The following is a 26,723-nucleotide window of genomic DNA, read 5'->3' as shown; positions in this document are numbered from 1 at the left end:
GAGGTACCAGGGATTGAACCTGGGACCTTGTACATGGGAAGCAGGCAATCAATCATTGAGCTGCATCTGTGCTCCTCGAGGAGTTTTAATACTTTTATATACATATGTAAGCACTACCACAGTCAAAATATAGACTATTTCCATCACCACAGAAAGTTCCCTTGTGCCCTTTACCAGGCAACCTTTTGAATTCTTGGCCCCAAGTAACCAATAATCTTCTTTCTGTCCCTAAAGGTTAGATTACTGGAGCCAAGATGGTGAAGTAGGGAGCAGTGGGCTGCATTCCTCCTCCAGAAGCTGCGGGAAGATAGGCAAGCTTGCTGGGCATAGGGCAAGTTGCAGGACCCTGGGGGTGATAGGAACGGTGGTTGGAGAGAGGGTGCCCAGCCAGGCACGGGGCAGTGAAGGACCACAGGGTGATCCAGCTGGCAAGGGGGGCCTAGCCAGATGCTAGAGGCCTGAGAGAAAGGCCTGGTTATTATTATTATTTTTTCCTCTCCTTATTTGGGTACCAGTGGAATGGCATGGTCACACACAGTGGGTGAGGAGGAACCTAACCAAATGCTGGTGGCCTGAGAGGGAGGCCCAGCTTTTATTTTTTTCTCTTTTTTCTTTTCTTTATTTCCTTTTCTTTCTTTTCTCCTCTTTTTTCTTTCTTCTTTTTCCTCTTTTTTTTTTTTTTCCAATTAAACATGGGCAATTCTAAAGATTTATAATTGCAGAAGCAAGTGTCAAAGAGGAGACTTAACACAAAGCCAAACAACAACAACAAAACCCTAGGCAGGAGAGAGAAACTGACCAATAGAGTAAACCCATCATTCTCTAGGATGCCTAAACATCAACAAAAAACTACAGGCCATACCAAGAAACAGGAAGATATGGACCAGTCAAAGGAACAAACTAAAAAACTGGAGAAGATACTGAATTTGGGACAACTAATCGAAGATATCCACATAAATTTCCTAGATCAATTCAAGGATATGGAGGAAGAAATAAAAAATATTAAGAAGATACTCGATGAGCATAAGAAGAAATTGTAAACATACATAAAAAATAACAGATCTTATGGGAATGAAATGCACAATAGAAGAAATTATAAATACACTAGAATCACACAACAGCAGATTTGAACAGGCAGAGGAAAGAATTAATGAATTGGAAGAAGACAGGACATCCAAAATCACAGATTAAAAAACAGATAATAAAAAAAAAAGGAAAAAATTCAGCAGGGACTCAGGGAATTGACAGCACAAAATGTGCTATGGGTGACCCAGAGGATGAATAGAAGGAAAAAGGGGCAGAAGGAATGTTTGAGGAAATAATGACTGAAAATTTCCCAACTTTTATGAGGCACATGGATGTACATGTCCAGGAAGCACAGCGCTCTCCAAACAGAAAATCAATCCTAACAGTTCTACTCTAAGACCCATATTAATCAGATTATCAAATGCCAAAGATAATAGAGAATCAATCCTGAAAGCAGCAAGAGAAAAGAGATCCATCGTATATAAGGGATCCTTATATTAAGTACTGAGTTCTCATCTGAAACCATGGAGGCTAGAAGGCAGTGGTATGACACAGTTAAGGTGCTGAAAGATAAAAACTGCCAGCCAAGAATTCTGGATTCAGCACAATTGTCCTTCATAAATGAGGGAGAGATTAAAATACTCATAGATAAACAGAACATGAGAGAATTTATTAAAAAGGGCCCAGCCCTTCAAGAAACAATAAAAGGAGTTTGTACGTTGAAAGGAAAGGACATGAAAGAGAGGGTTGGAAGAGAGTGTAGAAAGAAATATTATTAGTAAGGGTAACTAAAAGGGTAAAAAGAAAAACAAAAGTATGGTATGATATATATAAGGCTAAAGAAAAAATAGGTTGAAGTAAGTGCTGCTTTTACAGTCATGACATTGAATGTTAATGGATTAAACTCCCCAATTAAGAGACACAGATTGGCAGATTGGATAAAAAAATATGACCCAAATATATGCTGTCTACAGGAGATTTACCTTAGACTCAAGGACACAAATAGGTTGCAAGTGAAAGGTTGGAAAATCATTTTCCATGCTAACCGTAACCAAAAAAGAGCTAGGGTAACTATACTATAGTTATCAGACAAAATAGACCTTAAATGCAAAACTGTTTTAAGAGACCAAGAAGACACTATACTCTAATAAAAGGGGCAATCTACCAAGAAGTAGGAACAATCATGAATATTTATGCAGTTAATCAGGGAGCACCAAAATACATGAGGCAGACCCTGGCAAAACTGAGGGGAGAAATAGACGTCTCTACAAACATAGCAGGGGGCGTCAGTATACCACTCTCAGTAAAAGACAGAACATCTGGACAAGAGGATCAGTAAAGAAACAGAGATCTTGAATAATACGTTTAAACAACTAGATCTAATAGACATATGTAGAACATTGCATTCCCACACAAAACATCAGGCTATACATTCTTCTCAGTGTTCATGGATCATTCTCCAGGATAGACCACATTAGGTCATGGAACAAGTCTCAGTGAATTTAGAAAGATTGGAATTATATAAAGCACTCTGACCTCAACAGAATGAAGCTGGAAATCAATAATGTGTGGAGAACTTGAAAATTCACAAATGAAATTAAACAACACACTGTTAAATAATCAGTGGATCAAGGAGGAAATTGCCAGAGAAATCAGTAAATATCTCAAACCAAATGAAAATGAGGACTTTGGGGTTTGTGCCTTGAGGTATGGAGCATGAGTGGGATGAGGCGGGGTCTGCCCGGGTCCCACCCCCTGAGCTGGGGATGCTCAGAATGTGACCACCTCCCACTCTTTCACCTGCTGTGGGGAGGAGGAACAGATGAGCTGCCACCACCGGATGACAGGACACTGAAGTGACCTGGTTTCCTCAGGTTTAATTTTTGTTTAAGCTGTAATTATGGAGCCCATATAAGGGACCTGGAAGACAATCAGCAATAGTTTCGGATTCAAAGACGTGTTTGATGGCTCCAGCTGCATCTCCTCTTCAGTAGTTCAGCATTTGGCTCTCAAAACCCAGTGTCAGATGAAGGCAGTCTCACAGATTCTTCTAAGACAAGCAAAACTATCCGTATTTTCTTGCCAAACAAGCAAAGAACAATGTGCGAAAAAGATTGAGCTTGTATGACTGCTTTATGAAAGCGTTCAAGGTGAGGGGGCTGCAACCAAGTTGCTGTACAGTGTTAAGACTCCTCCAGGAGCACAAAAGTACAAAAACACATTTAGATTGGAATACTGATACTGCCTATTTTATTGGAAAAGAATGTTAAGTAGATTTCCTAGATCATGTACCCCTCACAAAACAAAACTTTGCTTGGAAGACGTTCCTGAAACTTACCTTCTTTGACATCTGTCAGCAGTTCCTTCTAAATGGATGTTGATGTCAGACTTGTGGCTACAAATTTCATGAACATTGAGACCAAAGTACCTACTATGGTCTCATAACTGGAGTTCAACTCTTGCATCCAAATTCCAAATTCTACTATCGATGATAGTGAGGTCCCAGCATTACCTTCTTTGATGATATGTCAGATGCGAGTGTGTCTCTCCTGGATGCTTGTTAGTTCCCAGCACAGATACTCCACACCCCATGCCTTTACCTTCAATACTTACAGCCTGTCCTCTGAAGAGTGACTCTCCTAGCTGCAAAGCTTGATGCCCATGCCTAATATCCACATGGTCAGCACCTCCCTACCTGTGAACAGCAGGATGATAGATGATGCAATTCAAAGTTAAAGCAAATCATCCTCACCTTCAGCCCTGTCCAGCAGCCCCAACAATCTGAGCACAACGGGCTGGTCAGAGCCCCAAACTCCTTTGCCATCACAGGAAGAGCAGATACCAGAATCTGGGACCCAGAAGAAAAACAAAGTCAGACCTCATGGACAGAGAGATTCAAGCTATTATTGAAGCCAGTGAAATGATGCTCTCCACTAGATTGGGTCAGGCTATTTGGGACATGCAAGTGGCACGGAGATATTGCAGTAAAGATCTTAAAGTTTGTTGACCCTACATCAGAGCAGTCCTAACCTTCAGGAATAAGGTGGCTGTCCTGTGCAAAACGTGAACATCCTGCTCTTCATGGGGTGCATGAAAAAGGACAACCTGGCAGTCATGTGTGAGTGATGCGAGGGCAGCACCCTCTACAAATGCCAGCATGTCCAGGAGACCAAGTTTCAGATGTTCCAGTTAATTGACATTGCCCAGCAGACAACTCAGAGAATGGGCTATTTACACGCAAAGAACGACATTCACAGAGACATGAATCCAACAATATATTTCTCTATGTAGGTCTGACAGTGAAAATTGGAGATTTTTGTTCAGCACAGTCAAATTGCACTGGAATGGTTCTCAGCAGGTTGAACAACCTACTAGCTCCATCCTGTGGATGGCCCCAGAGGTGATCCAAATGCAGGACAATAACCCATTCAGCTTCCATTCTCATGTGTACTCCTATGGCATTGTATTATATGAGCCGGTGTCAGGGGAACTTCCATATCACACATCAACAACTGGATCCACATCATTGTGGGCTAAGGTCATGCCTCCCCAGATCTTAGTAAGCTTTGAAAGAAATGCCCCAAAGCGATGAAGAGGCTTGTAGCTGACTGTGTAGAGGAAGTTAAGGAAGAAAGTCCTCTTTTCTTGCATGATTCTGTCTTCCATCAAGCTGCTCCAACACTTTCTACCAAAAATTGACCAGAGTTCTTCTGAGCCATCCCTGCATTGGGCAGCCAACACCAAGGACATCAGTACCTGCGCTTTGGACATCCCATAGACTGCCTGTCTTCTAGATGGACTTTGCACCTGCACTCAGGGGGACAGGAGAGTCAACAAGCACCACTTTTCTGTTCCTGTTCTATGGGATGGAGAGCTGCTTCTCAGAGAAGCTGCTGCTGAGCTCCTAGACTACTCACAGGGCCTTAACTTTATGTTGCCTTATTTTTTACCCTTTCTGACCCTGGGAGAAGGAATCCAGTCATAATGCTGGTTTATCCTGCTCCCTCCCTTCCCCCACACTCATGAACTGTGCCTTTTCCAGATGTACAAGTAGGTGCAGATGGCAATACATCATCTGGGGTCCTGTCTGTTGGCTAAATGAGTATTTTTAATGCAAAAAAAAAAAAAAAAAAGCACTCAGAAGGGGAAGTAAGGATAGCAGGGCAATCCAGCCCTGATGTTGTAGGGACATATGGATTTTAGAAATAAGCTCCTATGTAGAATGTGATCACAGAAAGGACTCTTCTTCATAGATAGTGGTAGGGTGTCAAACAGGTAGTTTTGCATATAATGTACCACACAACCCAGAATTGTCTATACCCTGGCCTTCTGAAGGCATCTGCTGTGGTACTATGGAATTTAACTTCTTGGATGTGTCCTTCTTTTGCACAGCCTGTGAGCTCTCCAGGATATTGGGATGATTCTCCAGATGAGGTGAATGGTCTGCCCCTCCCAGTTTCCACTGTCCTCTCAGAGTAGTCTTTCACTGAATTTGGTTTTCCAGGAGCTGCCTTTATGGGGTCGGGCTGCAGAGCCAGCCTTGTTTCTACAGTCAAATCATGTATATTCAAGGAAACCAAGAATACAGATTTTCTTGATGATTTGTGTTTTAATTTTGTTTTTATCAAGCTTGACAAAATATAGTTATCCTATGGTTCCTCAATAATGTTAAAGAAAATAAAGTAAAAAAATTGATAAACCCTTACCCAGACTAACAAAGAAAAAAAAGAGAGACGATGCAAATAAATAAAATCAGAAGTGAGAGAGGAGACATCACAACTGACCCCACAAAAATAAAGAGTATCGTAAGAGGATATTATGAAAAATTATATGTCAACAAGTTGGACAGCTTAGACAAAATGGACAAATTTCTAGAAACATTCAAGCAACTTGCACTGACAAAAGAGGAAATAGAAGACCTCAATATACCAATTGCAAATAATGATTGAGTCAGTCATCAAAAACCTCCCAACAAAGAAAAATCCAGGACCAGATGGCTTCACAGGGGAATTCTACCAGTTATTCCAAAAAGAACTAATACCATTCCTACACAAAGCCTTCCAAAAAATTGAAGAGGAGGGAGCATTACCTAACTAGCTCTATGAAGCCAAATCACCTTAATACCAAAGCCACATAAAGATGCTACAAGAAAAGAAAATTACAGACAAATCTCTCTAATGAACTTAGATACAAATATCCTCAACAAAATACATTCAAATTGAATCCAACATAAATTAAATGAATTATACATCATGAGCAAGTGAGTTTTATTCCAGGTATACAAGGATGGTTCACATAAGGAAATTTTTTGTTTGTTTTAACCGTATTTATTGATGGATGAAAGAATAAAATTTTAGTGGAACAATAAGGCACAACTGTGGATTAAAACAGTTTGCTATACAGCCAAGAGGAGGAAAAAAACATAGTATTAGAAACTTTAAATATGCACATCAAGAACCCTCTGAAATACCTCTCTTAACAGATCAGTATCAGGCAATTCTTTTCTTTTATATAATTCCTGTATTACATCATTTGATCACCAAGTCAGACTGATAAGTCATAAAGAATTCATCATTCTTTTATACCTGAGCTGTCCGGCCTAGCCACTCTGCTGCGCCCTACTCCTTCTGATTCCTTTGCAATGGTATTCTTTAGTAATTCCCTTCCTAAAGAATTGTGTGCACATCTTGGAAAACCTTCCAAAGCAAGCAAGCAAGCAAGCAAGCAAGCAAGCAAGCAAGCAAGCAAGCAAGCAAGCAAGCAGGCAAGCAAGCAAGCAGGCAAGCAAGCAAGCAGGCAATGAGTCAGAGAAAGTTAGCCAGGGCCAGATATACTAATGAAGAGACTCACAGACATTAGGATGATAACAGCCTGATTCAACGAGGTCTAAACTAAGCTGACTTTGGCAGAAAAACTGCTCTGGCTTGCTCAAAAGGCCTATAATGCCACTCTGGTTGTGCCATCAATGGCAGACCCCCTTGTTTCTAAGGGATCAGCAGGGGTCTACACAAGGAGCTAGGAAGCCAATGTAGCCAGGCAGCTAATGTTACAATACATTCAAAAATTTGGACCTGTGTCAGGAGACTGCTATGACTTCCAGCATAATTATTTGCCAAGTGTAAAATTCATTGAGAATTTTGTGCAAAACTTGAAGACACCAAGGACTGTCTTTTAAATCTCTTGGACTGGGATAAGTTAGATACTTCTGTAACACTAATCTACTTGGTAAAATGAAGTGAAAAACATTCCAGTGTACATAACACTGAGGCATAAACCATGTTGCAGAGGTGTGAATATAGGAGGCTTTACAGGTTGCCCAGCCTCCTTGTTCAAAAACCCATGAGAAGGGAAGCGGGCTTGGCCCAGTGGTTAGGGCATCTGTCTACCACATGGGAGGTCTGCAGCTCAAACCCCGGGCCTCCTTGACCCGTGTGGAGCTGACCCCCGTGCAGTGCTGATGCGCGCAAGGAGTGCCGTGCCTTGCAGGGGTGTCCCTGTGCACGGGAGCCCCACGCGCAAGGAGTGCACCCTGTAAGGAGAGCCGCCCAGTGCGAAAGATAAGTGCAGCCTGCCCAAGAATGGCGCCGCACACACAGAGAGCTGACACAACAAGATGATGCAACAAAAAGAAACACAGATTCCCATGCCACTGACAATAACAGAAGCAGACAAAGAAGAACACACAGAGAACAGACAACTGGGGGGTGGGGGATAAATAAATAAATCTTAAAAAAAAAAAAGGCCATGGGAAAGTCCCAAAGTATATTGCCAGAGAAGCCATTCTGGTGGTGAAGGTGCCCCCAAACGAAGAAACTTCCAGGCATATGGCTATTTTCTGAAGAGTCAACACTGCACTAACAAGAGTAGCCACGTAGAAATGTATGCTGATAATCAGAGGCCAGGGGTAGAATGGGGCAAGCCATCTAAAAGGACTTGACTCTACACCTCTCACGACCACCTCTCAAGAACAGTTCCATCTAGCAGCCCTTTGATGATAGAGCAGAGTGCAGGGACCAAGAGAGACATTCTTCTGAGAGAAGTGTTGGTTACCAAAAAGCTCCTGGAAAGGCCACATCCCAGAGACCCATTTAAGGCTGAAGGTAGATTAAAAACTACCAGATCCCAGTGGTGCTCTGTCGTGGTCCCTAGGGGAGCAGCGACAGTCTCCCAGGTACAGTGGTGGGGACCGGGAGGGAGTGAGGGTTCAACAGTGAGCCCCTGATACTAATGACTATGCTTGTGAGCTGATAAACCCAAAATAATAACAAGGCCTAGAGCAACTTTGTGCCTGGGAATTTCCTTCTGTCAGCCTTCATGTTACTCAAATGTGGCCAGTCTCGAAGCCAAACTCAGCATGTAAATGCAATGCCTTCCCCCCAGCGTGGGACATGACACCCGGGGATGAGCCTCCCTGGCAACGAGGGACCACTATCAACTACCAACTGATGATGCAACTGGAAAATGACCTTATACGGAAGGTTCAATGCGGATCAGCAGAATATCCATGTCTACATAAAATACCATGACTTTAAAATGCTGTTTGACCTAAAGTAAGGGGGAAATGGAAAGGAGAAATGAGTTTATATGGCTACGAGTTTCTAAAAAAGAGTCTGGAGGCTGGCAGAAGGTTTGCCCTCATGCACAACTGAGCAGAGTCAGAGAGACAGATAAAGCAGATACAACCCCCAGATATTGGTTCCTTTGAGGGCTAAAGAGACCCATGGGAGTTATGGTCATGGCCGATGGGGTTAACTACCAGGGCAGATGGCCCCTCTTTGGAAATGGTGTTTATGTGTGATGAATCTGGACTCAGATGGGATCTCCCTTCATAAGACTTTCATGCTAATGTGCTGGAGGTGCAGTTAATGTTGGGGTTTAAGGTATATTTAGGGGATTTGAATCTCTGGACTGACAATGTGATAGCCAGATCCTGAGCCTCAACAGACTCCAGCACCTACAATCTGATTTATTGGACTTACCACACTCAGCTAAGATGGAGGTGAAGAAGGACAACCACCACACCATGGAGCCTAGAGTGATTACAACTGAAAATGGGAGGATTGCATCCAGCATCCAGGTGGAATCTGAGCCTCCTCTTGACATAAAGGTGCAATGGACACAACCAATCCAGTGTCCACATAGAAGAGGTGGCATTGGATTGGGAAAAGTGGACATAATGGACAAAGGGTATGGGGAAAGGCAGGAAGAGATGAGAGGTGGAGGCGTCTTCGGGACATGGAGCTGCCCTGGATGGTGCTTCAGAGGTAATCACCGGACATTCTAAATCCTCACAGGGCCTACATGATGGAATAGAGGAGAGTATGGGCCATGATGTGAACCAATGTATATGAGGTGCAGAGGTGCCCAAAGATGTACTTACCAAATCCAATGGATGTGTCATGATGATGGGAACGAGTGTTGTTGGGGGGGGGGGAGAGGGGGGGTGGGGGGGTGGGGTTGAATGGGACCTCACATATATATTTTTAATGTAATATTATTACAAAGTCAAAAAAAAAAAAAAAAAAAAACTACCAGATCACTGAACTATTCTGCCAAGTCAGAAGTATATTTTACAGGCATAGCTTGGGATACCAGGTAGAACAGAGGTGGATTTTGAGGCTTAATAAAAAGCAGGAGATTGAAAGACCAAGTGATTGGTATGTTGAGTGACAGAGAAGTAGGAAGCAAAGGACATGTAAAAAGGTTGAAGGAGCATGCTAAAGTCTAGTTAGAGGGAAGGCAGCATGGCTATATTTTAATTCCAGTGAAAGAGCTTGGCTGGCTGGTTCTTGGCACAATTCCCTCTCTCACTTTCTCAGACTGAATGGGTGTGTGACATTCAGCAGCAGAATAGGGGAAGATGATATTTATAAATGAGAACTAGTGTATGGATACTGAAAAGAAATAGACTGGGTGTACCATTCTGTAATACCCTGTTTACACCAAAGGCAGGTGTGTGTTGACAGAACATATCTGGGGTTGTCATGCAACAGCAGTAGTACTTTGGGAGAAGGGGGTTAATGGGGAGGAGGTGGGACTGGTGGACTGGAGGACTCTCAGGTTCCATTTCTTAAATACTAGAAAGCAAAGAAGAGTTTGGTGTCAGTCCTTTAGTGAAGAAATCGGATGCTCATTTTCTGTTCTACCTTCTCCAAAACCTTAACAAATTCTGTGAAAGATAATAGCGCTGTCCCCATCCTGATTGGCCTCCTGGATGGTCCTCTCTGCCCAGCTGCTTGTCTGAGATACTTACTCCAACCATCATGCATAGCACCTGTAATAACTCATCATGGGGGTCTTATCTTTATCCAAATCACATAGTCGAAAAGCAACGTTCAGGAAAGGAGGCATTGATGATCCGGTCCCACAATGGATTGATGGCAAATTCTGGAATCCGCTGGAAATCTTCACGTCTGAGAGTCCCATTCTTTCCTTATTTTAATGATTTTTTTTTAAAGATTCTTTTTTTTTTTATTTCTCCCCCCTTCTCCCCCATTCCCCCCAGTTGTCTGCTCTCTCTGTCCATTCGCTGCATGTTCTTCTGTGTTGTCCGCCTGTATTCTTGTCAGCAACACCCAGAATCTGTGTCTCTTTTTGTTTCGTTATCTTGCTGCGTCAGCTCTCTCTGTGTGTGGTGCCACTCCTGGGAGGGCTGCACTTTTTTCACACGGGGCGGCTCTCCTTGCTGGGTGCACACCTTATGCATGGCGCTCCCCTACGTGGGGGACACTCCTGTGTGGCAGGGCACTCCTTGCGGCATCAGCACTACACGTGGGCCAGCTCATCACACGAGTCAGGAGGCCCTGGGTTTGAACCTTGGACCTCCCATGTGGTAGGTGGATGCCCTATCCATTGGGCCAAATCTTCTTCCCCCATTCTCTCCTTTGTCCAGACTGGTGATCTAGCTATAGAGGCGGGTAATCTGACTGTGGGAAAAGCCAGCCTCCTTGATCTCCTTGAGCTCTTCGTCCCACAGTAACGTGGAGGCCCGAGACCCCATCCCTGAGCCGGGAACTCCTACAGGAGCTGCAGTGCCTGAAGTGACGGCGACTGAAGGAACGTGGGAAGAGAGGAGGAGCTAGGTAGAGGTCAGAAGGGAGAGGGCAGGGTTTCTACTGCAGACCCACATAAGGAAACTAATTAATAAAATATTCCACGTTAACACATACAAAGGAGAAAAATTACATGATCATCTCTATCAATCCAGAAAAGGCATTTGACAAAATTCAGCATAATCTCTTGATAAAAACACTTAGAAAAACAGGAATAGAAGGAAACTTCCTCAACATGATAAAGGGCATATATGAAAGACCCATAGCTAGCATCATACTCAATGGTGAAAGGCTAAAACTTTCCCTCTAAGATGCAGAAACAGACAAGAATGCCTACTATCACCACTCTTTTTTTTTTTTCTCTCTCCCCTTCCTCTCTCCCCCCCCCCCCAGTTGTCTGCTCTCTGTATCCATTCGCTGTGTGTTCTTCTTTGACTACTTCTATCCTTATCAGTGGCACTGGGAATCTGTGTTTCTTTTTGTTGTGTCATCTTGCTGTGTCAGCTCTCCGTATGTATGGCACCATTCTTGGGCGGGCTGCACTTGCACTTTCTATTGCACTGGGCAGCTCTCCTTAAGGGGCGCATTCCTTGCACGTGGGACTCCCCTACGTGGGGGACACCCCTGTGTGGCAGGGCACTCCTTGCGAGCATCAGCACTGCGCATGGGCCAGCTCCACACGGGTCAAGGAGGCCCGGCGTTTGAGCTGCAGACCTCCCATGTGGTAGGCAGACACCCTATCTATTGAGCCAAGTCTGCTTCCCACTATCACCACTCTTATTCAACATGTGTTAGAAGTTCTTGCTAGAGCACTTAGGCAAGGGGGAAAAAAAAGGCATACAGATGGGAAAGGAAGAAGTAAAACTTTTACTATTTATAGATAACATGATCCTATATTTAGAAAGTCCTGAAAAATCTATAACAAAGCTATAGGAGCTAATGAAAGTTTAGATTACTCCTTTCTTGACTTTCATATAAATGGAATCTTATACTCTTTTGTGTCTGGCTTCTTCCATTCAATGTAGTTTTTGACCATGTTGTTATGTATATCAGTAGTGCATTCTCACCTATCCTTTTGAAATGAAAGGGTTTTTACCTGTTTCTAAAGGAGTACTTCTCCTTCTCCCCTTCTCTAACTTATCCTGTTGATCTTTCTTCTTTCTCAGTTTCCTTCATTTCCCTTCTAACAACAGATGTGATTAAGTCACTCTTCCACAGGTTCTTTAATCCAAGATGTCTGTAAAGAGCTGGAATATGACTAGGATATCATCTTCACACAGACTTATTCCTGAGTGGAAGGACTTGAAATGCCTCATAAATAAGATCCTGAAGAATATAAAGGTAATTGTGTATGAGAGATACACATATATGAACTAATTATCTCTCTCTGCCAAGGCAGGCTGTAGTATGGGCAGGATATACACAACTTTGGAAAAGTCCTCCCATATCTCCAAACAACTCCCCCTTCTAGATTAAGATGATAGAATTAGGTACAATTAGAATCCATTCTGCTGTAAATATAATAATAGGAAATGGACTTACAGTAACTTAAACCAGTAGAAGGCATCTTTGTCTTACATGTTGTCAAAGACCTAGGTTCTTTTTCTTTCTTTTTCACCATCCTTGTATGTTTACTTATCTCCTTAAAGTTACATGGTCATGGATGCACTTCCAGATATCACTTCAAACTGCAATTAGGTAGAAGAGGAACGTGCAGAGAGCATAGGGCTGTGGCAGTCTTGGAGTACTGTAGTGTCACTCTATGGTGCAACATTTTCTGGGTCCATGATCACCCTGAACAATATCAGAGTTTTATTAGGGTGGAAGGGGGCAGGAAGAGAGGGATTGAGTAGGCAACAGTAGTGTCAGGTACATATATTCTTAGCCTTTAAGAGTCCTTTGTAGAAAAGCACTAATATTGTTGAATAAGTAAGTGAGTTGTTTGTACATGAAGATGGGGAAAGGAGAAAAGAAAGTGATTAACTAAATGAAGTAAGTAGTATATAAATGAGCTTTCTGATGCAGTTAAGAGGGATGGAGGATTGGGAGCTCAGACAGAAGGGTCCTTTCAACTGTGCTGTAGCCAGTGAATTAACAATGCTAATGGGTGCTGGAAGATCACAAGATATTTGAAAACGAGAAATGTAGGAAGAAGAGAGATCTGAGTTGGAGACATTGGCCTCAGTGTAGTCTCAAATCCTTTGTTGATTCAGGAAGCAGGCATGGTGGACAGTATAAGGAAAGAAATATTAATACTTCAGTTGAATTCAGTATTTTACTTTATAACTTAGGTGATAACAGCAGAAATTTTGATGCAAAGAAACTAGGAGAGTTAGATTCATGGAGCATGGTTCAGGAGGGAAGTGTAGCACTGAGAAGGGGGATCCCAAAGATAAACTCCATGGATCTTAGTTTTGATTGATCAGTAGGAGGAGTTCATATACACATACCACTAACATATGCTACATTCCTCAGAAGGTAGCATATTATGTATAATCTAATGTGTAATATGCTAAAAGATATATATATCTCCCTTGATACATGTATACACCTGTTGAATACAGAATATTAAAACTGAAGCATAGTTAACTCCATGTTGGGTATAGCATAAGTTTTCCTCGGATGCACGTAAGTATAGTGAAGAAAGTGCATGCGACTACACCTAGCTGTCATACATGACAGCCATTCTATTACATGTCTGTAAAATATGAGTTTCCCATAGGCAGTATATCATGCATCTGTGATTGTGACAGGAGTAGTTCTAGGCAAGAACTTTGAGGAGTTCGAACTATGGCAGGTATAGATATTTGCCAAGGTTGCATTTCTTGTTCATACTCATATAGGATTGTATTCCTTTTTACAGAGCACTTGTTTTGAACAGTTGTAGTTGTCTGTTTTTTGTCTGTTTCCTCTATTGAGCTCTTATTTTCTTGAGTGCTATGGCCATGTCTGCTTTGTTCAATGTCGTATCTCTATTGTCTGTCATGGAACTTACCAGCCTTTCTCAATTGAGTTTCCTCATCTGAATGATACAATACAGAAAATAGTCTGAGGAGGTATTTTTCTCAGTTCTCCAAAGGATAGTGTATAACTAGTAACATTCTAGATACATAGGAAAGAAATTAATTTATTATATGGAATGGATATCTAAGGACATTAGGGCTTAATTCTCTTACAGAAACTTCTTTGGAAAAGGCCAGAAGGTGCTTTCATCAATTAGGATGCATTACAATGCTTTCCAGTAGTAGGTGAATAAATGTTGGTTATCTAAAAAAAAGAAAAAAAAGCCCACTAATCCCTCAATACATACTTATTAAATGAACAAATGAGTAGGTCTCAGCCTTCTTGACTCTGGTATTCCTCTCTCAGGTTGATGAAGAAGAATCAAAGAATGATATGGTTGTATTGAGTGACTGGCCTGAGACTCTATACCAGGAATCCTACCATCCCAGTAACAAGCCTTTTGTCTGCTTTTATTCCTTCAATGTCAACTATTTTGTCTCCTTAAACTGGGTGGAACCTGTAACCAAACAAATGCAGGTAAAGCTATGGCTTTAATACAATTTATATGCATCATACTTAAGCTACCCTCATCTCAGAATGATAGGGTGATTCTGAATTAGCTACAATAAGTATCCATCTCTATGTCCCAGTTTGACCTGGATGCAGTGATCCTTCTTCACCTCTAGTCATTAGGCCCAGCAGAATTCATACTATCTATAAATTGGACTGAAGGCCAAAGAAAGGACATTTTAAGCATGGTGTTTCTATCACATACCCACCTCCTAGTATCAGGAAATTCTGACAGTCAGCCTGTTCAGTCTTTCCTTAGCCCCACAGGAGGAAAAAAGGATCTAAACATTCAGCCCTTCCCTATCCCACTCTTTTGGGAGGTGATCTTCCTTCATGGTCAGGCTTCTGTTTATCTTTCTCTTCTAGGTGGTACTTTGGATACAGAAAAAAGATGAAGAAATGAAAGGGATTATAGAGAAGATGGAGTTTCCCATGGTGGATCAATTGCCACCCATCCGAGCAATGGTCCACACTGGTTCCTACCACATGTTAATTGCTTATTGTGGTGAATTGTGCCTGCGACTCTTTGCAGATCACCATAGAGCTTTCACATCTCTGGGTACAGTGTCCTGCCGTTTCTCCATCAGTTGCCTCTGCTATGATTCAGAAACTGAGATGCTGCTATCTGGCACCTCAGGGGCTGTGGTTACCTGGTTTATCTTACCAAATGGCAAAGGTCTCCAGATGGCTCAAACTGTGCCCATGCCTGGTCATGAGCTTGTACAGGGTTTTTCTTTGAATGGCCCCCAGGGCTCCCTCCTGGCTCTGTGTGAGAATAAAGTGAGGGCCTTTACCCACCAGGGTCAGGGCCAACTGGAAGAGGTAAAGAGTTTCATTCCCATAGCAAGTGGCTCCTCCATCACCTGTTCCTTCACTTGTTTCTCTCAGGGCTATCTCTATGCTGGAAGCAGGGCTGGGGAGATCCATGCTTGGGGTCTAGACCAGGGCAATTTCCTCCACAGTTTCCAGGCCCATTCCTCATCAGTGGTCTGTGTCCATAGCCGACCAGAGATCCACACCTTACTAACAGCAGGCAGTGAAGGCCTAGTCAGGGAGTGGAATCTTACTTCTGGGAACTTGCTGCGGCAGCTGGATATTGATGAGGATCTGCGGAAACTGCAGTTTATTGATAACACCACTTTTTTCTGCCAGACTGCTTATGCTTTCTCACTGCACCACATGCCCTACTTTTATAGCCTCTTCAATGTCTGTGGTTCCACTCCCCAGCAGGTACAGCGGGTCTGCTGTGGCCATAATTGGACTCGAATCCTCTGTGCCACTGAGGATGGTTTGTTGCATTTCCTGTCTCCAGTAACAGGGAATCTCCTGGTTATAACCTGGCCTCTACTTGTTATGGATAAGGCTATAGCTTGGGCCTATGACTCAGACAGAGAGGAGATCTTTGTGGCAATAGGCGGTTCTGATGTTCTGGTGTTTGATGCAACCCGTTCTCCTTGCACAGTCAAATATCTTGTGCGTACTTCAGTAAAGTATGGAGATACAGTAAGATGCTTGGCCTATGGGCGGTCCCATTTGGTTAAGGGCCTACAAGGCCTGATGTTCTGTGGGTATCAGAGTGGCATTGTGAGAATCCTCTCCCACTATAGCTGGGCCCGACTAGAGAAGACTGTTCACTCTGGAGAAGTATTGGCACTGTCTACCCTGGAAGGTCCCCAGGAAAATTCCTTGCTCTGTTCATATGGCATGGATAATTTTGTACATGTAACAGAGGCTGTGCTTCAGGCCAACAAGGTAATCCTGCAGCCTCTCAGCAAAATTCTCAGTAGTTGTCCCCTAAAATATGTGATACTCTTGCCTGGTTCTGTGGGTGCCATCACTGAGAATGACTGCTGGCGGCTCTGGCACTACCAAGACTTACAGACATCTTCAGAATCAAAAGAAAGCTCTACATTTAGAGAGACAAAACGCCTGCACCAGTTTGCCATCACTTCATTTGATGTCTGCCTTTCTCTGAAACTTTTTGTCACGGGGGCTATTGATGGCACAGTCCGTATCTGGGACTTTCATGGTAGACTTATAACTGAGTTGGATTCAGCATTGCATTTTGGCCCACTCTGCTTTGCTAATAATCGTGGTGACCTGCTTCTGACTTTCAACCAGAGTCTCTACCTAGTATCTTGTTTAAAATTGTTCCCTCCAGCTCTGCTAATTCATCTAATTACCCTAAACAATGCAGATGAAATCCAAGAAGTACCTAAACCCTTCCTGCCTAGCTTCTTCTTTTCTTTTGAAATAGTATTAGTGCCCAAATTTGTTTACCTTGGACAAGGGCTGCAGGAATTACAAGGGCTAGAGTCACTTGTCAATAAACGGGCCATTGCCTTTGACAATATCGTGCCCCATGTTGTAGAGGAAGAGGGAGGCAGCCCCCTTGGGATTCAAGAGGGATCTCAGTTGCAGTTTGTGAAGGATAAGAATATTGGTATGTCTGTTCTTGACCCCAAGCATGATCGTCCCTTACACATGGTTCCTGCTCAGCTACGGCTAGCTGGCTGGGATGGACTCAACCCCTACCATATATTACGGCACTTTTTTGGCCAAGGGCAGCAATGGCCCTTTGCTCCTGATGGCTACATCCCCAACTCAGTGATTCGTGCTCGTCTTTGGCCTGAAGGTACCCCAATCTTCCTGCACTGTGGTCTGCATCCACTTTGCCAAGATAAGGACTGGGACTTGGCTGAGCTCTTAAGATCCAAGGAACTGTTACCTATGAATGTGGTAGAAGAGAAAATCTCGGTGAGTACAAAAGTGGATAAATCTAGAGAGCGAAGAGGAACTTCTTTTGATATTCTCATGGGCACAACAAATCAAAATTGGATGGAAAGAAAATTTAGTGAAGGGCTTCTGGATAATTTAATTGAGGCTATCCTCAACCTCACAATTTGCTGTTCTGTAGAGAAATACAAGAAATATTTTAGTGTCCTGGCACAAATTTTTGCCACTTACCAGGTATCTCCCAGGTTGCGCTCGGAAGCTGCCCGTCACCTACTGGATGATACAACCCATTCCAATCCATGTATCCGTGCACTAGCCTGGGAGGGCCTGTTTAGGTTAGGCCTCATGAGCCGTCTCTTTGCTATTCCACTGACTGTGGGATTGATGGACAGTGATGAGTATGTGCGGACTAAGGTCTTATATCTTATGACAAGAGTCACAGGCATCCAAACCAAGACCATGTTGGTACACCTACTACAGAAACAAGAAACTTTACAAGAAATGCAGTAAGTCGTTTGGTGGACCTCCTTCTAAATCCTTCTTGCTCCTAACTTTCAGAATCTGAGTACCTCTTCCCCTTTTTCAGCTCTTTTTCTATGTGCCTCCCTGTGTGTTCTTTCTTTTTTCTTTTCCCCAACACCTCATCCTTTTCTCTTGATCGTTGACTAGTCTGTCCTTCCATCATTTCCTCATTTACTTAAGATTCCTGAAGACTCATGTCTGCAAGTATCTCAACCAGAGAAGCATCTTGTGTCACTCTGACTATTTTCTTTGCTATCCTTGATTCTTCTTTATCTGGCTTTTACTTTAGCCTACTCTGTACTAAATGGGTACATTTCATTGTAGCTTCTTTTAAAAATTAAAAAAAAATTTTTTTTAATCACTGGTTAAGCATTGCTCTTCTTCTCCTTTGACTTTTATAGGCAGGAGCTTGTAGGAGAAGTCTCTCTGGACCTGCTGCTAGGGATTCGGGCTACAGATATCAGGCTCCTCCTTGCTCACGTGAATCAACAGCTGAACGAAAATCTGACATTATCATATAAAGACCAACTACTTACTCCTTCTTTTGGTGCATCACGGACTGTTAAACTTGAAACCCTTGCTGAACAAACACTCATACCTTTTACAGAATCTGAAAAGACCACCAAATTGAAGAAAAGCAAGCAACATTTTCAAGCAAAGAGCAAAAAGCTTAGTATGTGAGAGGTGATGTATTGGGGTATGTTTGGGGTCCTCTGGGCCCCAAACGACAGGGTCAGTAAGGCCAAGGTATATCCAAAGATATCAGTGGGGAACAGTTAAGTGGAAGGGTATTTTTCACAGCAACCCCCTGGGAAAGATCTATTCCACAACAAATACCAAAGTCTTCTTTCTTTAGGCTCTGGGAGTTGGGATGAAACCATGAGCATTTCTATATCATAAAGCCTCAGTTCCTTTCACCTTTTTATGTCTTTTGGAACTCCACTGAACTAGATATTACAAAGGCTTTCACTCAGAATTTTTGTTTCCCTTAACTATTTTTCTCCCAATATCTCTGCAGTTAAAAGGGACCTGAGAGTTGCCAGAAAGCACAGAGAGAAAGAATTTGGAACATTTAGCACTGTGGTGGTGCCTTCAGAGAAGGAAGGTGAACAAGTAGAGGCCCGGGAATTAGGACAAATTGATGCCAAGGATGTTGCCTTGGAAGCAGAGCTGCCACTAACTACTTTCAGCCCATTCCAATCCCAGGATAGTGCTGAATCAAAGGAGGTCACCTTAGAAGGCACAGAAGCTCTTGGGGACACAGTAGCCATGGAGGTCACAGAGGTCATGAAGGCCACAGATCAACATGACAAGAAAGATGATGGAAAGGTAATTTCTCAGCTGGAAAAACGAGCAAACATAAAAAAGCTTTGGAAGAGGGCAGTGCAAAGAACCCTCAGTAAAGCAGCTGTGAAGAGGGCAGAGAAAATAGGCCTGCAGGATATTTCAGAAGTGTCTACAGAAGAGCCCAAGGAAGAAGTCATACCAATATCTGAACAAAAAGAAGTTACAAAGAAAAAAGTTAAAAAGAGTGGCCGTGGTTTGGCTGGGACCCCTGGATACAAAAGTAGAGTAGACATCACGTCTTGGCGGGATGACATTTGCTCTCTTGTCACCTCCAGGATAGCAAGTTCCCATCCAGGAATGTTACAGGACCTTGGTAAAGAATTGGTGGAGTTGGCTCAGGTGATGCTTGCTGACCGACAGCCCAGCTGGGATCTCTTCCAAGAGATCTGCCCTCTATTGAAGGACTCAAGAGCATTTTCATCAGAATTGGATGAAAGAGTAGTGAAAGAACCACCCATCATAAAAGAAGTAGGTAAAGGAGCTGTTGAGGAAGAAGGGACAGTGGAATTGAGGAACCAAGAGGATACAAAAACATTAAAGAAGAGCAGAGCCTTTTCTAAAGTCAAGAAGAAGAAAGTTGCTTTCTTAAAAGATCACCTAGTCTTACAGAAAAACAAATTCAAAAAGGAAGTAGGGAAACTGTCTAAGCAAGAAGATAATGTAGCTCAGGAAGAAAGGAAACTGACTAAGCCAGAGGAGGAATCATTGAAAGAAAAGGAGAAGCCAATCAAGGATAAGAAGAAAATGTTTTGGGAAGAAGAAATACTGGCTTTCTCACAAAAGAAATTAACCAAGAAAGAGCCGAAGGTAGCCCTAGAAGACAAGACACTGACTGGAGAAGAGCAGAAATTACTAGAGGAAGGAAGGAAAGTGATCTGGAAAAAAGGAGAGCGAGCCCTGAGAAGGAAGAAGCTCTCTTCGGCAAAGAGGATGCTAGCACAAGAAGAAGGTATGTGGGCCAAGGAAGAGGATTTGCCGGTCTGGAAAGAGAGGAAGTTAGCCCAGAAAGCAGAGGAGTTGGATGAGGAAGAGGAGGAACTGGTCAGGGAAAAGGAGGAACTGGTTGAGAAAGAAGAGGAACTAGCTTGGGAAGAAGAGGAACTAGCCTGGGGAGAAGAGGAACTGGCCTGGGGAGAAGAGGAACTGGCCTGGGAAGAAGAGGGACTGGCCTGGGAAGAAGAAGAACCTGCCTGGGAAGAAGAAGAACCTGCCTGGGAAGAAGAAGAACCTGCCTGGAAAGAAGAAGAACCTGCCTGGGAAGAAGAAGAATCGGCCAAGGAACAAGATGATCTAATCCTGGACATAGAGAAACATGTTAGAGAAGAGAAGAAACAGTCCCTTACAAGAGAGAAACATACACAGGACAGGGAGAAGCATATTGAGGAAAAAGAAAAACAGGCATGGAAAAGGGGGAAACTGGCCCCAGAAGAAGAACATTTGTCTACAGAAGAGGAGGAACTTTTTGGAGAAGTGGTAAAAGAGGTATTAGAAAGGGAGAGTTTTGCAGATCAAGAGAATAAATTGACCTCAGAAAAGATGAAATGGTATAGAGAAAAGGAAAAGCAGACCCATAAAAAGAAGACACAAATTCATGAAAAGAAAAAACAAGTTGGGGAACAGGATGAACAGGAGACACCAGACCAGGAAGAGAGGCAGGCTCAAAAAGAGGAGAAAGAGACTGAGGAAAACAGACAAGCAGCCCAGGAAAGACAGAAACTGGACCTAGAAGGGAAGAAACAGGTTGGGGAAATGGAGAAATGGTCATGGAAAGAAGAGAACTGGGCTGGGGAAGAAAAGAGACAGGCCTGGGAAGAAAAGAGACGGGCTCGGGAAGAAAGGAGACAGGCCCAGAAAGAGGAGAGACAGGCTCAGAAAGGGAAAAGATGGGCTCGAAAAATTAAGAAAGAGACTGAGGAAAAAACCCCACTGGCCCCAGAAGAGGAGAAAAAGATGGAGGAAGTCAAGAAAAGTTCCCAGAAAGAAGAGAAACGGGCCATGGAAAAAGAGAAACAGACCAAGAAAGAGGAGAAATGGATCAGGAAAGATAAGAAAGCAACTGAGGAGAAACTAGCCCGACAACCGGAGACACAGGCACAGAAAGAAAGACTATGGGGTCAGAAGGAGAAGAAATTGTCCTGGAAAAAGGCGACAAAGGCTGGGCCAATAAAACAAGGGAAATTGTCACTGGAAAGGCAAGAACGGGCTGGTGAAATGGAAAAACAGTTCAAGGAGAAAGAGACAGGGACATTGGAGAAGAGATTGACTCAGAAAGACAGCAGACTGGCCAAGGAAAGGAGGAGTACTGCTAAGAACAAAAAGGCAATAGCCAAGGAGGGAATTGCCACAACTAAAAGAAGGCAAAAAATATTGAAAGAAGAGAAAGGAATTATGGAAGGAAAAGATAAACTGTCCCAGGAAGAGGGGAAACTGTTTTATGACATTAGGACCAAAGAGAAAATAACCAAAAAGGAGCAAATACAGGCAACTAAGAAAACGGATATGGAAAAGGGGATTAGTTCTGAAGAAAAGGAGTCCAGTTCTATGGAAAAAAAATTAGGGATGAAAGAGAAGCAGCTGTTGAGGATCCTGGGTAAGATAATCAGAGAAATGAATAATGTGCCCTTGGAAGAAGTGGAAATAACTGAAGAAGAGAAAGAACTGGTTCATAAAGGGAGAACACTGACTGCTGAAGAGAGCTTGGAGGAGGACCGAAAGTTATTGGGCAAGGTCCAGGAAAAGCCACTGTTAGATAAAACCCAGGTAGAGAATGTGTTAAAGGAGGTCCAGGAGCAATATCTATTGGAAAAAAGACAATTAGAGGAGTTTTTGAAGAGGATTGATGAGAATGAATCAGAAAAGATCCAGGTGAAATGGTTAATAGAGAATATGAGAAATATACTGTATGAGAACTTGACTGAGAAGGATATAGAGGAAAGTCCAACTAAGAAGGGGAAAGAGGAAGAGAATCTGATTGAGGAAGAGCAGGAGATCCTGCCCAAGATGGAGAAAAGGAAACACCTATTTCAGAAGAGGAAAAAGGAGGTAAGTCTAGGAGAAGAGAACCTGGAGAAATTGGGTAAGAAGCATAAGAAAAAGAGTTTGACTCAAAAAAGGAAAAAGGAAGAGATGTTGACTAAGGAGAAAGAAAGGCTGACTAAGGAGAAAAAGGAAGGCCCATGTGAGGAAGAGAAGGAGGAACTTCATGAGGAGAAGGAGCTCCTGAATGAGGAGGAGAGCCTAAGTGAGGAGAGCCTGAGCGAGGAGGAGGAGGAGAGCGTGAGCGAGGAGGAGAGCCTGAGTGAAGAGAAGGAGAGCCTGAGCGAGGAGGAGGAGAGCCTGAGCGAGGAGGAGGAGAGCCTGAGCGAAGAGAAGGAGAACGTGAGTGAGGAGGAGAGCCTGAGCGAAGAGGAGAGCGAGAGCGAGGAGGAGGAGGAGAGCCTGAGCAAGGAGGCGAGCGAGGAGGAGAGCTTGAGCAAAGAGGAAAAGGAGAAGGAAGAGTTGGAGAAATATGTAAAGGAAGATGACAAAAAAGAAGAAAGGGAGAAGGATGCAGAAAGAGTATTTCAAACAGAGTTTTCAAAAGAGAGAGTGAGCTTTTTCAAGGTAATGATAGAAGGCGAAGATCTTGCTGAGGAAAGGGAGCGTACAGCTAAAAGGAAAATGCCTTTTAAGAAAGATAGAGTGCAGAGTATCTCCAAACCTATGGATGAAGCTATGTGGTCAAGCTTTCTGAAAATCCCCTTCAAGATACCACTTCAGGAAGCCATGAGGGAAAAAGGAGAAATGCTCTTGAAAGTGTTAGGGGATCGTTTGGATTTGGAAGAAGGGCAGGACAGTCAGATCCTTGGAGTACACCCTAAGACAAGTTCATGGGGAAGACAAGGGAATGTACTTTTGCAGAAAGCCAGGGACATGTTTTTGCAAGCCATGGAAACAGGCTTAGAGACCCAGATCCCAGAAAGCCTCCATAAGCCAAAGTCCCGATTATCTGATATTATCATAGAACCACAGAAACCTGAACATAGGCCCACAAGCGGGTGGAAGTGGTTCACGCGGTGTCATCGGGATTTCCCAGTAGGGAAATCTGAGCACCAGATCTCAACCCCAACCCCAACCCTTGCCTTTTCACCTGAAATGCCAGCTAATAGATACCAAAGGCCACGCTATTCAGAAGCAAGCCTCTCAGATGAGGACTGGATTAACAATGCCTTAATAAGGTTGGAAGCAGGAGAGCAGCTTTCCAGGGACAGTTTCCATAAACTGAGCCAGTTCCTCAAAGACTTCAGTTCAAAGGGGTACTTGGAATGGATGCGTCTGGCCAATCTTAAGGCCATTGCTAAACACCACAGGCAAGAGTTAAGTCACACTAATACATCACAACTTTTTGAGGATGTTTTGAGTCCAGTGCACTTAGAAGTGATCCCTCCAGTTAGAAGAAAGGAAAAGGAGAGCTGGCTAAAGCCATTCCCTGTTCCTGAACCAGTGTTACCATCAGTCACCAAGAGAATTCCTGCCTCACAGACTCTCAGTTTGCATCTTTTAGCTGAATCCTACAGGAAGAAGGAAGCACAACAGGTATCCAGGGCTGTCAAGGAGATAAAGCACCTTTACCCAATCAGAAAATATGTTCCCATAGCTCTCTATTCCTCTCTGGACAAAAAACCCCTGGCTTTGAAATTCCAGAAGGACTTCCAGGACTTTCAGGGCCAGGATGAGCTCCCCAAATTTCCCAAGGTAAAGAAGAAAGCACTGCCTATCCTTGAACCAGTATTACCATCAGCTATCAAGGGGATTCAAGTCCCAAAGGCTGTAAATTGGCATATTTTAGGAAAACCTTATAGGAGTGAGCGGGCACAGCAGTTATCCAATGCTCGCAAAGAGATGGCAATACATTTTTATCCTGCCACAAGAGATGTTTTCACAGGTGTTCATGCCTCTGTGGACAAACAAACCCTAGCACTGATGTTTCAGAAGGACTTCTGGGCTTTTAAGGGTAAGAACAAGTTTCCCAAATTGCCCAAGGTGGAGAAGAAGGCACAAACCATCCCTAAAAAAAGGGATGTGCCTCAATGGGAGACATTCGTGGCACTGTATCATGTTTTGCGGATGTTGCAGCAGCGATATGCAAAAGACCACACTACTTGGATGGAACAGTTTTACCAGCTCATGGACCTGTACCAACTTAAGTCCCCTCAGATCCAGAGGCTTCTACTAGATTTGTTAGAGAGAGAGGAACCCCAACCCCAGGATATCATTTACAAAAAGGCTCTGAAGACCAAGGAGCTGGTGCTTGGTGAGCGGTTGTTCTGTGGCTTGTTTTGTGGTGTTTCGCAAGCCCCTGGAGGTCTCCTTGAATTCCGGAATGTGCTACCCCTCCCTGGGCAGAACAATGTGCATACTCTCCAACCTGTTGGCATTGCCCAATATGGGTTCCTTGAACTTGCCTGGAAAAGCCTACCGCAAGTTGATTCTTACCTTATTGAGAGGCTGCCCAACATCCCTACTCCTACTCTCTGGCCTGACTATTAGGACTTTGAGGTCTTATTTGAAAATGAGCCTGGTCCACAGATTTTAAGCCTTTTTAACTTGGTAAGGACTCTTCTGTTTCTGTACTGAATAAAATGACATTTCTTAGTTGTAACAAGTATTCTGCCTGTTTTTTCTCCTCTTCTCCAAGCCTAGAATTCCTTGGAAGTGGCCAAAGAAAACAGAAACTCTGCCCTAAGAGAGGGACAGTTTTTTTTTTCAGTCTGTGAGGTACATCCTTTGGAGGGTAGGGCTCCGGTACCTGATCACCTTTTGATAGGAAAGTCTTTCCTGGCACTCTTTTTCCTTTGATTCTTATCTCCTTTCCTCAGAGGGTCTGAGAGGGAGAGTGTTTGGCATAATGGGGCTTGTACTTAGCATTAATTTGAGAAGAAGCAGAGAAGATCCATAATTTTGCTCCTTTTTAAACTTTTATCTTGATTAAGATCCTGAACATCTCTGAATCTCAGTATTCTCATCTATATAATGGGGATGTGGAGTGAAATAGTGGTTAAGAATGTCAACTTTGAATTATGAAGAACTCTCATTACGATCCTTGCTCTGCCATTTACCAGTACTTTCATTTCATTAACTCACTAACTCTTTGAGCTTAGATTTTGGTTTTCTCAAAGGAAAATGGTGATACTGTTTATTGAAATGCTTGTCTCTAATGTGCTGTTATTCTAATGGGAGATGGGGTATGCATGAAAATTGGAGTTGTGGAGTCAAACCAGGTTTTGATCCTTTCACTACAATTTAACGTGTGTTCTTGAGCCAGTGCCTTTACCTCTATAATTCTTTGTTTAATCATGTGCAAAATGATGCTCATTATGAGACTCAAATGAGATTCTGCTGTGCCCATTTGAGTGTACTGGGAACATAGGAGAGGAAATATAAAAAGACCAGGGCTGCAGCCTAGGACCTCCAGGGTACCATTTGTGGGTGCCCTGGGAGAGGGAACTGAGCTTAAGGAGAGAGCCTGTGAAAGCAAAGGAAGAGCTAAGGCACTAAGGAGGGACTTGGGAGCCCAACGGAAGATTTTGGGCATGAGACATCAGAGTCTTGAGGGAAGTGGCAGATTCCAAGGAAAAACACTTGAGCCCAGGAGCTTCAGACTATTGAGGAGAACTCTTGCAACAGTAGTCATCTCAGGGGAGGGGTCTTGGAGTCTTTGGGTAACAGTTTGAGTTGACAAGGTGGAGAAGGTAAGGAGCCCTGGGAACAGATCCAGGGCTCAGGGAAGGCATAAGATAACCCAGTAGAAGAAACAGATTCTGAGATTGGGGGAACTAGGGAGCCCTAGAAGAAGCAGCCAAAGAAGAGGAGAAATGCTTGAAAGAATGAGAGGGAGCCAGAGTACAAAGGGGAAGGGCTTAGGAGAAAAGGGCAGAGTCTGGGACCAAAAGAAAAGTCATATATCCCATGGAAGAAGCCAGAAGTCAGGTGGGTGAGGAGCCTATGACCTGGAAGAGGAAGAGGAGCCAGAGCTCAGAGAAGAGGTGTGCAAACCCAAACTTAAGTTGAATCAGTTTAAAGACATGAGGTAATTTTCTTCCTTCCCTATTCTCTGATATCTCCTTGAATGTCCCATAAACTGTTTTTGTTTTTTTATATTTTTTGAAGTATACCAGTCATACATAAACATACATAAACAATAAGTGTATAGTAATAGTTGTGAACTTACAAAACAAACATGTTTAACATCATACAGGACTTTTCGTACCTCAGCCTACCACCAATACCTTACATTGTTGTTAAGCATTTTTAAATAATGATTAAAGAGCATTGTCAAAATATTTCTACTAACCAAAGTATTTTCCCCCAACCCATCTACCTTATTATCTTTATATCATTTATATATGAACATACACAAACAATAAGTGTAAATAGTAAAAGTTGTGAACCTACAAAGCAAACATGCATAACATCACACAGGGGTCC

At 43.1% G+C, this 26,723-nt stretch overlaps 1 protein-coding gene and 2 pseudogenes across 1 annotated transcript; 2 read left to right on the top strand and 1 right to left on the bottom strand.

Annotated features, from left to right (window-relative positions):
• The first annotated feature begins 2,926 nt into the window (after positions 1–2,926).
• LOC101444868 (RAF proto-oncogene serine/threonine-protein kinase pseudogene) lies at positions 2,927–4,820 on the top strand (annotated as a pseudogene).
• Positions 4,821–9,862: 5,042 nt separating this feature from the next.
• LOC111764217 (calcineurin B homologous protein 1-like) lies at positions 9,863–11,026 on the bottom strand (annotated as a pseudogene).
• Positions 11,027–14,612: 3,586 nt separating this feature from the next.
• Positions 14,613–24,885, top strand: LOC101419781 (WD repeat-containing protein 87-like). The gene is made up of 4 exons (XM_058279400.2): positions 14,613–14,618; positions 15,018–17,893; positions 18,311–18,582; positions 18,928–24,885. The coding sequence occupies exons 1-4, from the start codon at positions 14,613–14,615 to the stop codon at positions 24,783–24,785; spliced, it is 9,012 nt and encodes a 3,003-aa protein (XP_058135383.2). The 3' UTR covers positions 24,786–24,885.
• The last annotated feature ends 1,838 nt before the right edge of the window (positions 24,886–26,723 follow it).

Source organism: Dasypus novemcinctus, chromosome 18 (assembly GCF_030445035.2).
Source record: "Dasypus novemcinctus isolate mDasNov1 chromosome 18, mDasNov1.1.hap2, whole genome shotgun sequence".
Taxonomy (NCBI): Eukaryota; Metazoa; Chordata; class Mammalia; order Cingulata; family Dasypodidae; genus Dasypus; species Dasypus novemcinctus.
Note: the sequence above shows the minus strand (reverse complement) of the source record. Positions and strands in the feature narration are given on the sequence as shown.